The sequence below is a fragment of the Homarus americanus genome, unplaced genomic scaffold (genome assembly GCF_018991925.1).
Source record: "Homarus americanus isolate GMGI-L3 unplaced genomic scaffold, GMGI_Hamer_2.0 scaffold6317, whole genome shotgun sequence".
NCBI lineage: Eukaryota > Metazoa > Arthropoda > Malacostraca > Decapoda > Nephropidae > Homarus > Homarus americanus.
In genome coordinates this window covers 16,320,420-16,334,771 of record NW_024730668.1, presented here as the reverse complement: position 1 = coordinate 16,334,771, position 14,352 = coordinate 16,320,420, and the positions used below count along the sequence as shown (strand labels likewise).

The following is a 14,352-nucleotide window of genomic DNA, read 5'->3' as shown; positions in this document are numbered from 1 at the left end:
ACACAACAAACTGGGTTATCGGTAGTCCTTTGCAACTCCCCCGAGTCATTGCAACACTTGCATCACTGTATCAGGAAAAGGAGAGCCAAGATGTGTAGTTGCAGTCTGCGCTCGTGCCTCACCACATAAATCAACTCATGAGCAACCATCATCCAGATCATCATACTCCTACTCATCATCAAAACCCTTATACCCCCAAAAGTCCTATGGCGATGGGGACAGGAAGAGATGACTGCCGGGAGTCTCTAATCACAACTCTGCACATGGGAGGCACAGATAAGATGGTCATTTATGCACTGGGATCTAGGCAGCAGTGCAATCCAGTCCTTTCTGTGCAATTAAGGAGCCCTTTTGAGGGCCACTCTGCTCACCCCACATGGGGAGGGAGCAAGAAAAGGTGCCCTAAAAATAGCCTGCCTAAAGAGCCAACCTCACTGGGCAACAACACCCAGTAAGGTCATCCTTCTGTGGTCAAAAACACAAATATATTCACAAATCAAAACAAAAACAAACTATACAACCTCTTATGGTCACTGGCACAAATGAGTGTCCAAAAAGAAGAACTGCCCATGTGGAAAAAGAGCTGGCTAGGTATAACATTGACATAGCAGCCATTAGTGAATCCCAGCTCTCAGACAAGGGTCGACTCACAGAACGTGGGTATGGCTATACAGTTTTACCCCGCTAACGCGCTTTCACTTAACGCGTTTTCGCATATACGCGGTGCCTTGCCAAAGCTGAACTTTCACTTAACGCGGATTTTTTCCACATATACGCGGTGAGTGTCCGAGACGCTATTTTTAGATTTGCCCCACCCGCCACCCTGCCTGACTGCCTGTTTTAGCTCATAAAATTCATACAAATTACCAGGCCAGAATATAATTTACATTGCTGGAATTCTTATAATTTGGTGATCATTTTGAATATAAACATCATATATTTTGCTTTAAACTTACAATTTTTAGATAAAAATTTTTCTCTAGGTAACTATGGTATCTTTTGTCCAAAATATATGACATTTATATTCAAAATATTCCTGGTCTTACAAGGAATCCAGCAATGTCAATTATATTATCCTAACTTTAGTTTGAGGTATTATTTATTAAAATTTAGTGGTTATCCCACACATCTCCTTGGGACGGTTGGTGGGGGGTGGGGGGGAGGGAGGGACCAACCGACCATCTGTTACCGTGTGAAGAATTATTATTTTTTTTTATTAACTGAAGATATTTGTTTTAGCTCATAAAATTCATACAAATTACCCGGTCAGAATATAATTTACATTGCTGGAATTCTTATAATTTGGTGATCATTTTGAATATAAACATCATATATTTTGCTTTAAACTTACAATTTTTAGATAAAAATTTTTCTCTAGGTAACTATGGTATCTTTTGTCCAAAATATATGACATTTATATTCAAAATATTCCTGGTCTTACAAGGAATCCAGCAATGTCAATTATATTATCCTAACTTTAATCTGAGGTATTATTTAATACTAAATGTTAAAAACTCTGGAAGGGAGGATTGGTGGGGGGTGGGGGGGAGGGTTGGGACTGACCGCGCGGTTGGAAGAGGGGGGGAGGCAAGGTGGGGTACTTTGATTGACAGATAGTGTCGTGAAGATTATTTTTTTTTTATTAACTGAAGATATTTGTTTTAGCTCATAAAATTCATACAAATTACCCGGTCAGAATATAATTTACATTGCTGGAATTCTTATAATTTGGTGATCATTTTGAATATAAACATCATATATTTTGCTTTAAACTTACAATTTTTAGATAAAATTTTTTCTCTAGGTAACTATGTTATCTTTTGTCCAAAATATATGACATTTATATTCAAAATATTCCTGGTCTTACAAGGAATCCAGCAATGTCAATTATATTTTCCTAACTTTAGTTTGAGGTTATCCCACACATCTCCTTGGGACGGTTGGTGGGGGGTGGGGGGGGGAGGGAGGGACCGACCGACCATCTGTTAGCCGGCTGTGTAGTGTGAGAGGGGGAGGGAGTTGAGTCCATTATTTGAATGGACATTAACTTGGCGACTGTATTTCTCTATTTCTCTTAAGTATTAATTGTGTGCATGTACCATCATAAAATTAAGATGTTATTTTTACTACAACATAGGTATGTGCCTTCAAAAAGTGGAGTTTGGGGGTCGGGCCGGTTTCTATTGGAATTAATCCCATATGTTTGTTGTTCTTAACGCGGGACCCTCTGGGTTCAATTGACCGTTAAGTGGGTACAACTGTACCTTCTTCTGGAAGGGTAAGCCTGCTGCAGAGAAAAGCCGCATTTATGGAGTTGGCTTTGCCATCCGCCAACGCATCCTACACAGGCTAACTGAAATGCCTGTTGGGATCAACGAGCACCTCATGACGCTCAGTCCCACTGAATCACTCATGTCATGCCCTTTCCATCAGTGCATACGCCCCAACACTGGATGCAGAGGATGATATCAAGGAGGCCTTTTACGCCGACCTTGACAAAGTGCAAACCTCTATCCCCAGAGAAGATAAGGTTGTGCTCCTTGGTGACTTCAATGCCAGAGTTGGCAGAAGAGCTGACATTTGGCAGGGAATCATAGGTGCAGACGAAGTACGCAAGTGTAATCCCAACGGCCTACTCCTCCTCAGCAAGTGTGCTGCACACAACCTCATTATCACCAATACCTTGTTAAGGTAGGTCGACAAGTTCAAGGGTTCGTGGCAACACCCATGATCCAAACACTGGCATCTCATTGACTACATTATTGTCAGAGAAAGAGATTGCCGAGATATCCTCATCACCTGGGCCATGCGTGGCTCAGAACACTGTGACATTGATCAGTGGCCCTTCAGAGCCAATCTCTCATTTCACGTCACCCCAAAACAGCAAAAGCAACAAGCCTCCAGAAGAGCTTTTCACACTAAGCATTTGGAGGATCCAGCGGTAGCACATACTTTCAGAGAGCAGCTCGAAAATGGGCTGATAAGCAACCCGACAACAAACAACCCAAATCCCAGTGCCGAATAGGGCATTCTCGACACTGTCGTGACAAAAACCTGCATAGAGATCCTCGGCCAGATTAAAAGAATACACCAAGACTGGTTTGATGAAAATTACCCCAAAATCAATGTACTCGTCGATGATAAACATGCTGCTTTAACTGACTGGCTGAACAACCCTCAGTCTCGAACCAAAGCTTATACCTTCCACAAGCAGAAAGCGGCGGCCCAGCTCGAACTTCGCAAAACCAAGAATGGCTAGTTTAAAAATAATGCATGTGAAACACAAAAACTTCCAGATCAACACAAAATGCACAAATTTGTCAATTCCACTAAAACATTTCATGGACCAATCACTCGTGATACGGCACACCCTCCGCTTATCCGACGGTAATTCCTGAATAAAAGATGAAAACGGCATCCTTCAGCGCTGGAAAGAGCATCACTATTCACTACTCAACCGAAACACCGATGTGGATGTCCTGAGCACCCAGCAGGTCCCTCAGCATCAAGAGCTGACCCATATCAGCTATCCTCCATCCCTGGATGAGGTAATTACTGCCATCAAACAGATGAAAATTAACAAAGCCTCAGGGCAACATGATATCCCAGCCAAGGTGTATAAAGCAGGAGGACCTCTGCTTACCAGCCGTCTCCACTCTCTCCTGGAGAATATATGGGAAAAGGAGGAAATCCCCCATGCTCTTAAAGACGCCTCCATCGTCATTATTTTTTAAGAACAAGGGAGACCGGTCAGACTAAGGCAACTATAATGGGATCTCGCTGCTGTCCGTAGCTGGCAAGATTATCACCCGAGTCCTCCTAAACAGACTCCTTCCTGAGGCGGAAAATTTCCTCCCAGAATCTCAATGTGGCTTTAGACCGACACGTGACAGCCAATAACATGATCTTTGCTGCCCGCCAGATACAGGAAAAGTGTAGAGAACAGCATCGTGTCCTGTACATGGCTTTCATCGACCTAACCAAGGTCTTCGACTCAGTCCACAGGGAAGCCCTCTGGTAGACCCTTAGCCGTTTTGGCTGCCCACCAAAATTCATCACCACTGTGAGGCAACTCCATGATGTCATGAACGGCAGTGTTCTGCACTATGACACCCTGTCTGAATTTTTCCCCATCCAAATGGGGGTAAAACTAGGATGTGTACTGGCGCCAACTCTCTTTTCCATTTTCTTGGCTGCCTTCCTTACTCATGCCGGTGCCAATTTAGAAGGCGGGGTGGACATCTTGTACTGAATGAAGGGTCTTTCAACATAAGACAACCCAGGCAGGAACAAAGGTGTCCTCAGCTTCCATCACTGAACTTCAGTATGCAGACAACCTCACCCTTTTTGCTCACACTGAACGCGACCTACAGGAGATCCTGAACACCTACGCAGATGCGTATGCACACTTTGGCCTTGAGGTGAATGTACATACAACTCAGATTTTCTTTCAACCTGCCCCAGGTTCAGCTACGCCTCCACCATCCATCCAGCTTAACGGTACTACCCTCTCTAATGTTACCCACTCTCAATATCTCGGCTCCCACCTGTCCACTACAGCAACATCAATGAAGAGATTCAACATCGAATCAGATGTGCCTCTCAAGCCTTTGGCAGACTCCGTGCCCAAGTCATCAGCTGTAGGGAACTAAAACTATCTACAAAGTTGCAGGTATATTGAGCAGTGGTCCTCCCCACCTTGCTATATGGCAGTGAGACATTGGTCACATACAGGAGACACCTCAAGTAACTTGAAAACTTTCACCAATGTAGTCTACGTTCCATTTTCCGAGTTCGCTGGGAAGACAAGAGAACAAATGCCAGTATTCTCGCTGACACCAACTGTGGGAGTATCGAGGCTACCATTATCCATGAACAACTTCATTGGACTGGCTATGTTACCCGCATGGACGACAGTAGACTGCCAAAGCAGCTACTTTACAGTCACCTAACGAATAGAAAACGTAACGCTGGCAGGCAACTGGAAAGGTATAAGGATAGTCTTAAGACAAACCTCAAAAGTGCCAAATCGACCCCCCTCACCTCGGAGAGGATTACTCCACACCATAACACTTGGAGGAGCACCATGAGAGAAGGTGTCAATACTTTTGAGTTACACTGACCGCAAACTGAGGCAGAAAAGTGCCAACGCCGGAAAGACGCTGCTGTCGCCCCTCCTGCATTAGATGTAGCCCCCCACATGTGCAATATCTGTGAACGACCCTGCCGGTCCAAAATCGGCCTCTCTATTCACCTTAGAGCTCAGCAACAAAGGTGACATCCTTAAAAATTCTCATCATTTTATCATAGCTGGATGATCTTCATACTCGATTCCGAGTGACAGGAAAGTAGTAGCAGTGTGTGTGTATGTGAAGAAATAGTTACAATAATAGGCATTATATGGCCAGGGTTGGAAAAATGCATGTCCTAAATGATTTATAACGAGACTGATTTAAATCACATCATAAATGTCATAATGAAACTTTAATTGTACAGAGATCAAATACAAGTGAAAAACCACTTAAAATACTACACAATGAACAAAGCTGTTTTAAGTTAAGTTCTTATGCAGCATTATACTACATTTAGGTTAGATATGGAGAGATAAAACTAAAATAATGCTACTGTACTGCAAATAAATTAACTTTAATAAGATGAAAATTTGTGTAGGCAGGAATTACTTTTTTCGTGTATTTTGAAGCAAGTTCTTACAGAGAGAGATAAAAATAGTACAGTAGTTGATACAGGTACATTATACTGTATTTCAGATAACTTAATAAAACAGGAAACAATCAAATCACTTCACTGCCAAATTTGTCTTAAATCTAAATAAATTTCATATTCTTTTGAGTAAAAGCTGCTACAGTATTTTAAGTCAATGACTTGTTATTATGAAGGTTGAAGAGTTTTTAAATATATGCAATATGAAAATATTCACTTATGACTTTATGACAATGTACGGAGTCGTGTCAAACATTGCTGATATGAACCATGATATAGTACAGTACAGTATAAGGTTGGGCTACCTTGTCATTAGCTGCATCATTGACTTGGTTGTCATTATGCTGGTGGAACACTTCACTGCTCCCTTGGGCTGCTTCCTTCATCTCACTCTCATATATATCTTGTCTACTGATATCCCTGAAAATATAGTGTTATAACACTCAGAACATTTACCTTGTTCCATGAAATTTATATTTTCATATCTGTGTACACATCCAGTATTTATACTGTACAGTATTGTGTTTCTCTTGCTTTGGGGAATGATGTAAATTTTACAAGTGTATTTTTTAAGTAAGATGTTACATTTATTGCTACCGTTGTTTGTGTATTAAATATGTGTATCCATCTATCTACCTATGTAATAATCCAGTAGGCCATAATGTTTTCTGGTAGAGTACAAAACTGATGGTGGAGTGCCAAGTGGCCACTACACTGGACTATCTTACTGACCATATTGGATGGGTTGAAGCGTTTGTTAACGCTTCGACTCATTCATTCGAGGTTTGGGGTTAGGTCTCATCTCCTCCTCCATAGTGATGACTGATGAGTACATTGTTACAGTATTTGTATTGTGTGAATTGTCTTCACTTGTATCATAGTGTTCCTGCTCCACTAGGTTAAGTACCGTACATTCTTTTCCTTTTTTTTATGGGGAATAGCCCACCTGAGCACAGGTCATCGACCCACAACAGGGCCTGGGGGGCAAAAAAATGAGAGTAAAAATAAATTAAAAATACAAGAGGAAAAGACTAAATTAATCTACACCACGAAGATGCCGGAAAACCAGCTTTTTGAAGTGAGACAGATTGTAAGACTATAGAAACACAGAAGGCAGAGCATTCCACAGTTTGGCTGTGTGAGGAAAGAAGGATGCACTATAAGGGGTTATTCTAGTATGACCGACATCCACAGAGAAATGGTGGGCACCGCAGGCAAGACGAGTGTTACGAGCCTACAGCCTTGCTGGCGGTACACAGGATGCCAAATCTACCGAACATTGCTCATTTAAGTACCTGCAAAGAGAGAGAGTGAAACAACATTGCAGCAAAGAGAAAGGAAAGCGAGATTATTGACTAAAGGAGGAAAGTTAATAAGATGAAATGCCTCTGATTCAACCCTATCTAACAGTTGGACAGAAGAAGAGCCACCCCAAATATGAGAGCAGTACTCCAAGTTAGGACAAATAAATCCCTTATAAACTTGAAGCAACTGCTAAGGACTGAAGTAGCTACGGCATCTGTACAGCATTCCTAGCTTTCTGGGGGCAGATTTAGCAATGTTGTAGATGTGTGGCTTCCATGATACGTATATAGAGGAAATGGTGAGGCCTAGCATCTCTATTCTAGAATTTGGCAGAATGGTTGCCTCCTGAAATGTGATTGGTGGGAGATCTTCTATTTTGGAAAGTTTAACTGGTAAATACTGTTTACTGTATTACTATTGAATTTAACCAAATTTCTTCCTCACCAGTCGGAGATGCTGCACAGATCCATATTGATAAATGAAGCGATATCAGCTCTAGAAACAGATCTAGTATGAGAGTTAGGGGGAAGGGAAAATGAGAAGAAAAATGAAAAGTAGAATCATCAGTGTAAGAATGGATAGAATTAGTACAGGAATGTTTCCAATAACGACGGTTTTATTAACGATGATTCATATTTAAGACCCTGGTTAACTTAGGACCCAATTCAATTTACACTGTTATTTTCTTCGTATTCACGACAAAAATAGAATAAAAAATAAAATAAAATTAAATTAAATTTTCATATAAATAATAACTAAATCCCGATATGTATTATAAAAAAACGCCTTGCGCACGGAGGCTGACGGGCGTGTGAGTGGTGACGTCAGCATCACTAGTATAAACAGTTGCAGCTTGGCCAGACTTTTGTTTTCACACAACCGAACAGGAAAAAGAGAAAAACTTTCTCAAGTTTCTTATAGCATTTTTGTGCCCCTATTCAACATGAGCAAGAGAGCAGGTGATGGTATTGCTGGCTCAAAAGCTAAAAGAAAGTGTATAAGCTTAGCCGAGAAACTAGATGTGTTAAAATTATATGAAAAAGGTGAGAGGTCTGTGGATATTTTATGGAGCAAGCAAAGAACATATTTTCCGAAGTGGATCCAATAACAGAACGAAGCATTAAAATTAACATGGACATGAAAAACACATATGACCTCTACATGAAGAAAGCAGCTGGATGAGGTTCTTTCAACAGCTTTATTATTCAAAGGCCTAAACCATCAACTTGCTACACCATCAAATTCAACATCATAAGCAGCTTCAGCAACAACTACAGGTTCGGTAACAGTTTCAGCAGCAGCTATGACATCTTTATGGAAAGCTACAGCTTCAGCCAGAGTTAACCTATAGCTTCAGCCAGAGTTGAACCTGATGACTTTGTCATCTGAGTAAAAACTCCCACAACAACATTCATTGGCTGTCCTTATATTTTTTACTTCACCACCACCATTGATGAGTAGAATTTTTGTTTTACATTTGTAAGTATTATTTAAAACATATGAACAGTAATAATTGTTACTTTTATATTCTTATGTAGAGAAATGACAATATGTTTTCACGTGTATACAGTACATTGGCATTGCGCAATTCAGTCTCGCTTTACCATTAGTGGTTAGCTACTTCTATTGTTCCATTTATTAACATTAAATAACGTTAATTGAAACATACATATTCATTATTTACATAAATTTTACTACAGTTACAACCGGGTTCTTATTTTCTTCAGTTTCATATGTAGAACAATCGTCATGGGTGTAAACACTAACAAAAACAATGCCGTCTTGTCTCCCCTTGTGTTTTAATATTCTACAGTGAGTTCTGCTATAACGCGTGTTTTGATAACGCGAATTTGCTCTAACGCGATTTATGAATTCGGAACAATATTTGTATAACGCGAACGCTTGTTTGCTATAACGCGATTTTTGCTTACTATTTCTCCAATTTTGTGGTATTAACTGTGAATATGGTAAAGAAGAATATCTCCAAAAAGCGTTCTGATGATAGAATTCCCGGTGATTATCGTAAAAGAAAGGATATAACACTTGAAGAGAAGCTCGATGTTATCAACCTCAAAATCACCCTTCTCCCCCATCAAGTTACATTCATATTTTTTCAAGGTAAAGTGTTAAATTTACTGTATGATTTCATTATTAGATATGAATGTAACATTTATTTAGACTGTGCTATCCTTTGTGTTAGGCTAACTACTAAATTTTTTCGATTTCGAGTAATCTGCACCTAACCCTATTTTCTCCATAAGCCCTGTTATTTCTATTATGCGATTTTCTATAACACGATATTTTACAAGAACACAATTATCGCGTTATAGCAGAACTACCTGTACTTATTATTAATGAATTGTATTGTTCATTTCGCATATAAACATTAATTCAATCAAATACATATTCAGTAATAAACAATAATAAATCTTTTGTACATATTCTTAATAAGATAAATGACACGGTTTTCTTGAGTGCGCACGTATACGTTGGCATTCCACTATCAGTCTCTCACTTTTTTCTTTACCATCAGTGGTTACTTCTACTGTACATTAAATAAAATTAATTAAAACATCAAATTATTTTACATTAATATTACTACAGCAACAACCAGGGTCTTATTTTCTTCAGTTTCAGGTGGATGACTGACATTCTGGGTGTAAACCTGAAGTAAATCATTTATAAAAAGAAGGAAGAGAATAGGTGAAAGAACAGAACCCTGTGGAATACCACTATTGGTAGAGAAAGAGTGAGAGATCGATCCCTCGACAACAACTGCCCAACTGCCATGGATTGGTTCTCATGGAAGCTAGAAATTAGAGAACAAAGTGGGAGAGGGAAGTTTAGAAAGCAAACACTTATGCCATATTCTGTCAAATGCTTTGAAGATGTTGAGGGCCACGATGAAAGTTTCCCCATAATACCTAAGAGAGGATGACCAAAGATGGGTGCAATAGGAGAGCAGATCACCAGTAGATCTCGCCTGGCGAAAGCCATACTGGTGATCCGACGAAAGAGAAAGGCGTTCAAGGTGATGGAGAAAATGAGTTTAAAATCATTTCAAAATTCTTAGAGAGGGATGAAGTTAGGGCAATGGGGCGATAGTTAGAGGGATTAGAATGGTCACCCTTCTTCAGGATGGGCTGAACCAAGGCATGCTTCCAAGAAGAAGGAAAAGTTTGGGTTTTGAGGCAATGGCAAAAGAACCGAGCAGGCACAAGCTTCAGCACACTCCCTCAGAACATGGGGGGTATTCCGTCTGGTTCATGCGTCTTACTTATATCCAGATTGGATAACACCAGCAACCCTATAAGTGGAGATTATAGGAAAGTGCATAGGCTCAGTAGGAGGAGCAGGAGTAAAAGAGGTAGAGTTGGAATCGTCTAAGGTGGAGTTAGAGGAGAATAAGTTGCCAAAGAGATTGGCTTTATCAGGAGGAGAGTTGCCTATAGAGTTATCAGGTCGGAAAAGAGAAGGAAAAGAGGGAGTGCAGAAGTTAATACAGATGTTCTTGGTTAAGGACCAGAAGGATTTACTAGAAGAAGAGTTAGACAGGTCAGCGGTCTTTCTTTTTATAAAATTCCTCTTGTAGGCTAGAAGTACACTATGGGTCAACTTAATATCTTTCATTGTAAAGTTTTGTTTATTCCTGTAGAATAATGGTGTTAGGTTTTGGTCAAAAGATAGATTTTCATATGGGGCAGACCTCCAAATTAGTTTTGTCATTATTGTTCTAGCATGCAACATAAATAGTTATTCTACTCTTTGGTTTTGCTTTACCCATATTTGAGATTGATAAATAGTTATTTTAGTAGTGAGCCCAAAAGAGAGAAGAGTTAAGGTGGTGGTACACTGGGCACTTTTTCTCCCAACATGTTGGGCGAACACTGTCCGGTCCGAACAGCAAAACAAAGAGACGTGTTCGTCACACGGGGATGCTTTGTTGGCGCATCTGCTCAATGCAACAAAAACGACAAAGTGTCTAGATGAGGTGCGCCATAAATCCTGTTACAACAATTGAAGCCTTGCAGTATTGTGCTAAAATTCTTCAATTGCTAAAGTAATTGAGGCATCTGTAAAAGCTAAAGAAAAGACAGATGGGTGCGTCGTAATGATTGGATGGTCAATGAAGACCCTGAATAATGATTTAATAATACAAAAGAATTTTTAAAGTGACTAGTAAATAGAAACATGTCACTGTTTTATTTTTTATTTTAATCTATTATTGTTTCATGATTAATTTAAAATTTTACTTGAATATTCAACACCTAATATGAAGCTCATTTGAGCACTATCCTAGCCAGCAAAACTTGCTGTCAAACTGTTCTCTATTTCTCTCAACAGACGAAATCCTGCTGCTTGCTGGGCCATCAGGCCAGCGGCCAGCAAAATGGCCAACACGTTGGGAGGAAAGTGCACAGTATGCTGCTGCCCTTAATGTACCAATAAGAAACAACAAAACACATATGATATCATTAAATGAGTCTTGTAAATCTATAATCCTTCCTCTGTTTAAATCTACTGATATGTCATAATGGCTAAAGTCCCTTTTGCATGCAGTATAGTGTTTAGTTTCTGACACTTTGTCTTCTGTGCAAAGTCTGTGTGTCACCTGCCCCTCTTTCCCCACACATTGACATCTCTTGGTGGAATGGCACTCAAAACACTTCAGTAGTGAGGAGCAAAATTACACTGGTAGGTGACATGGGGAGCAGGGAAAGATGGTAACATGGGAAGAGGAGGAAGTAGAGATGATGTAGGTAGAGGAAGAGGAGGCAGAGGTGATGTGGGGAGAAGAGGAAGTGAGGTGAGGAGATGATAAGAGTAGGAGGTGAGGATAGGAGGTGGTGGTGGTGATAAGAGGAGGTGAGGATAAGAGGAGGAAATAAGTGGAGGGGATAAGAGGAGGAGGAGGTGATAAGAGGAGGAGGAGGTGATAAGAGGAGGAGATGATGATGAGAGGAGGTGGTGATGACGAGAGAAGGAGGTGATGAAAAGAAAAGGAGATGATGGTAAGAGGAGGAGGTGATGAGAGGAGGAGGAGGAAGAGCATACACTGTCCACTCTGCTATGTACAGTACTGTAAATATATGGTATTAATACTACCAGCACGTGCACAGTATATATAATTGTAATCACTTTTTATGTATTAACACTGCTTTAATGGTCTTCTTGGTATAGTAATGCACAACACAGATCATATGCCAAAATAGCAGTGAGTGAACTAGCTTGTACAGTATGTTGAGATTTTTGGAATAATTTATGCATGTACAATGGTGATAGGATGCAAGATCTTTACGATGTAAAAATCCGGAACAAAATACAGTAGAACCTCAATAAATTGGACTAATTGGGGCAGACCCCAGTCCAAGCGAAAGTATGACAAAAAGAGAATAGTATGGGGGGGAGAAACACTGATTATCTAACTGTTTAAAGAAAATCAGTTGTTATGTTATTACTGCAGTTCAACAACTAAGGTCTTTAAGTGTTTAACAAGACTTAAAATAATATTACATAAACAATAAAAAAAATATGAAACAGAACTCTCTGGGTTGAAAGTCAGACATATAAGTCTGGTTGTCAACAACTGCTGTCACCGAGATGATTGTCATTTACTGTAAAAAACAGGCGTACCGATATATCACGTAGTTTGAGAAGGGCGGCGGGGTGCATAAGACGCCCCCCCCAAATTTCCATTTAAAAAGTAGCTTTTGAGCTCTATTTGCTGTATAAGACCAGTACCCCAAATGTGACACTTACCCACTGACTCAGTAGTCCTTTACCAACCATCCTTGATTTTTTAAAATAAGGCCAATTCACTTCAAGTAATGTCATCAAATTATACCCGCTGGTGTAGTGTAAACACTAGTGACGTCACTGAAGCGTGGTGGGAGTGTTCCCTCGTCTCGGTGGTGTGGCTGTGTTCCGACTATTTATACAACATGTGGTTCAACAGCAACCACCGTATTCTAATTGTGGTGTTTCATTAGGATTTGAGTGAAAAAGGTTACCAGTATGTACTTACTACATACATTTATTACACAAATATATATATATATATATATATATATATATATATATATATATATATATATATATATATATATATATATATATATATATATATATATATATATATATATATATATATATATATATATATACACTGAATATACTATGTACAAAAAATGAATGTTCAATGAATATAGCATTATGGGCATTACCACTTCCAGATGTACTATAATAGCGCTTTGTTATTCTCCATTCACAACTCCCTGAGCCAGACAGCGTCTTGGTAAATAACATGTTTGCTTATTTCATTTACAGTGACTGGTTAACTAACACTCGTTAACGAATTTATTAACGACTGCCCTTCCAGGGATCTTCACCGGTTAATCTAGAAAATCGCTAAAGAATCTCTACTTAACGACTCAGCATGTTTAGCTTGCTAACTCGACAGGCAACCAGTTTAGTATCAGTCCCGCTAATACATTAATCGGTTCGGAAGCTTAAATTCAATTATTTTGTACTAACAAAAGTTTATACTATTCAATAATTTTAAAAGTTTAATATCTAAATTTTTAAGTCATTTTGTCAATTATTGAACAAAATTACAATAAAGTGACTAGTTTAATGGGAGGCATCCAGCCTCTTAACACATCAAACAGGCGTACGCTCTCTGTTTTCACTGGAGGTAACATCTTGCTTGAGACTCTTCAACTAAACGCTTTTTTCTGTGTTTCCAAGCAAATTATTGGTCATTTGAAATATATTTTATATATTGACAATATATAATGCAGTACAGTGTTGATTTAAAGAAAAATAATCTTGAATTAAACCAGAGAGCTAAAATTTTATGGGTGAATGGCAATCATAGGTGACTTCTCTTCCACCCAATACCTTCTCTTCTTCCTTCTCCTCCACACCCATTCTAAACTCCATCATCATCATCATCATCCAGAGCTCGAACATACACACCTCAAAGTAAGTGAACTTCACCATTTTGTTGAATTTAGAAATTTCGGTGAGTTGAACCAACGCTAAAACCCATTGAAACAATGAGCCTGTTAACTTAACTACTTAGACCAAACGACCTTCTGGAGCATGATATGAGTTAGATTAACGAGGCCACTGTAACTTTAAATAGATTTACCAATTATTTGTTTTATTTATTTATTTTATAATATACCGTACAGTTATATAAAAAACTGTAATTATTTTCAAATTTATAAACTGTTTGCGACAAAGAATGTTCCAGTAGTGTTTCATTAGGATTTGATGAAAAATACACGCAAGCAATACGTAACCGGAACGGCTAATACCGAT

General features: G+C 39.2%; 1 protein-coding gene across 4 annotated transcripts in view; it reads right to left on the bottom strand.

Annotated features, from left to right (window-relative positions):
• Positions 1 to 14,352, bottom strand: part of LOC121867245 (serine/threonine-protein kinase greatwall-like) — a 219,980-nt gene that overhangs the window by 87,441 nt on the left and 118,187 nt on the right. For all 4 annotated transcript variants that reach the window (XM_042367099.1, XM_042367097.1, XM_042367098.1 and 1 more), the window contains one exon: positions 6,027 to 6,141. In XM_042367099.1, the coding sequence (XP_042223033.1) occupies positions 6,027 to 6,141 (115 nt within the window). The remainder of the gene's footprint in view (positions 1 to 6,026; positions 6,142 to 14,352) is intronic.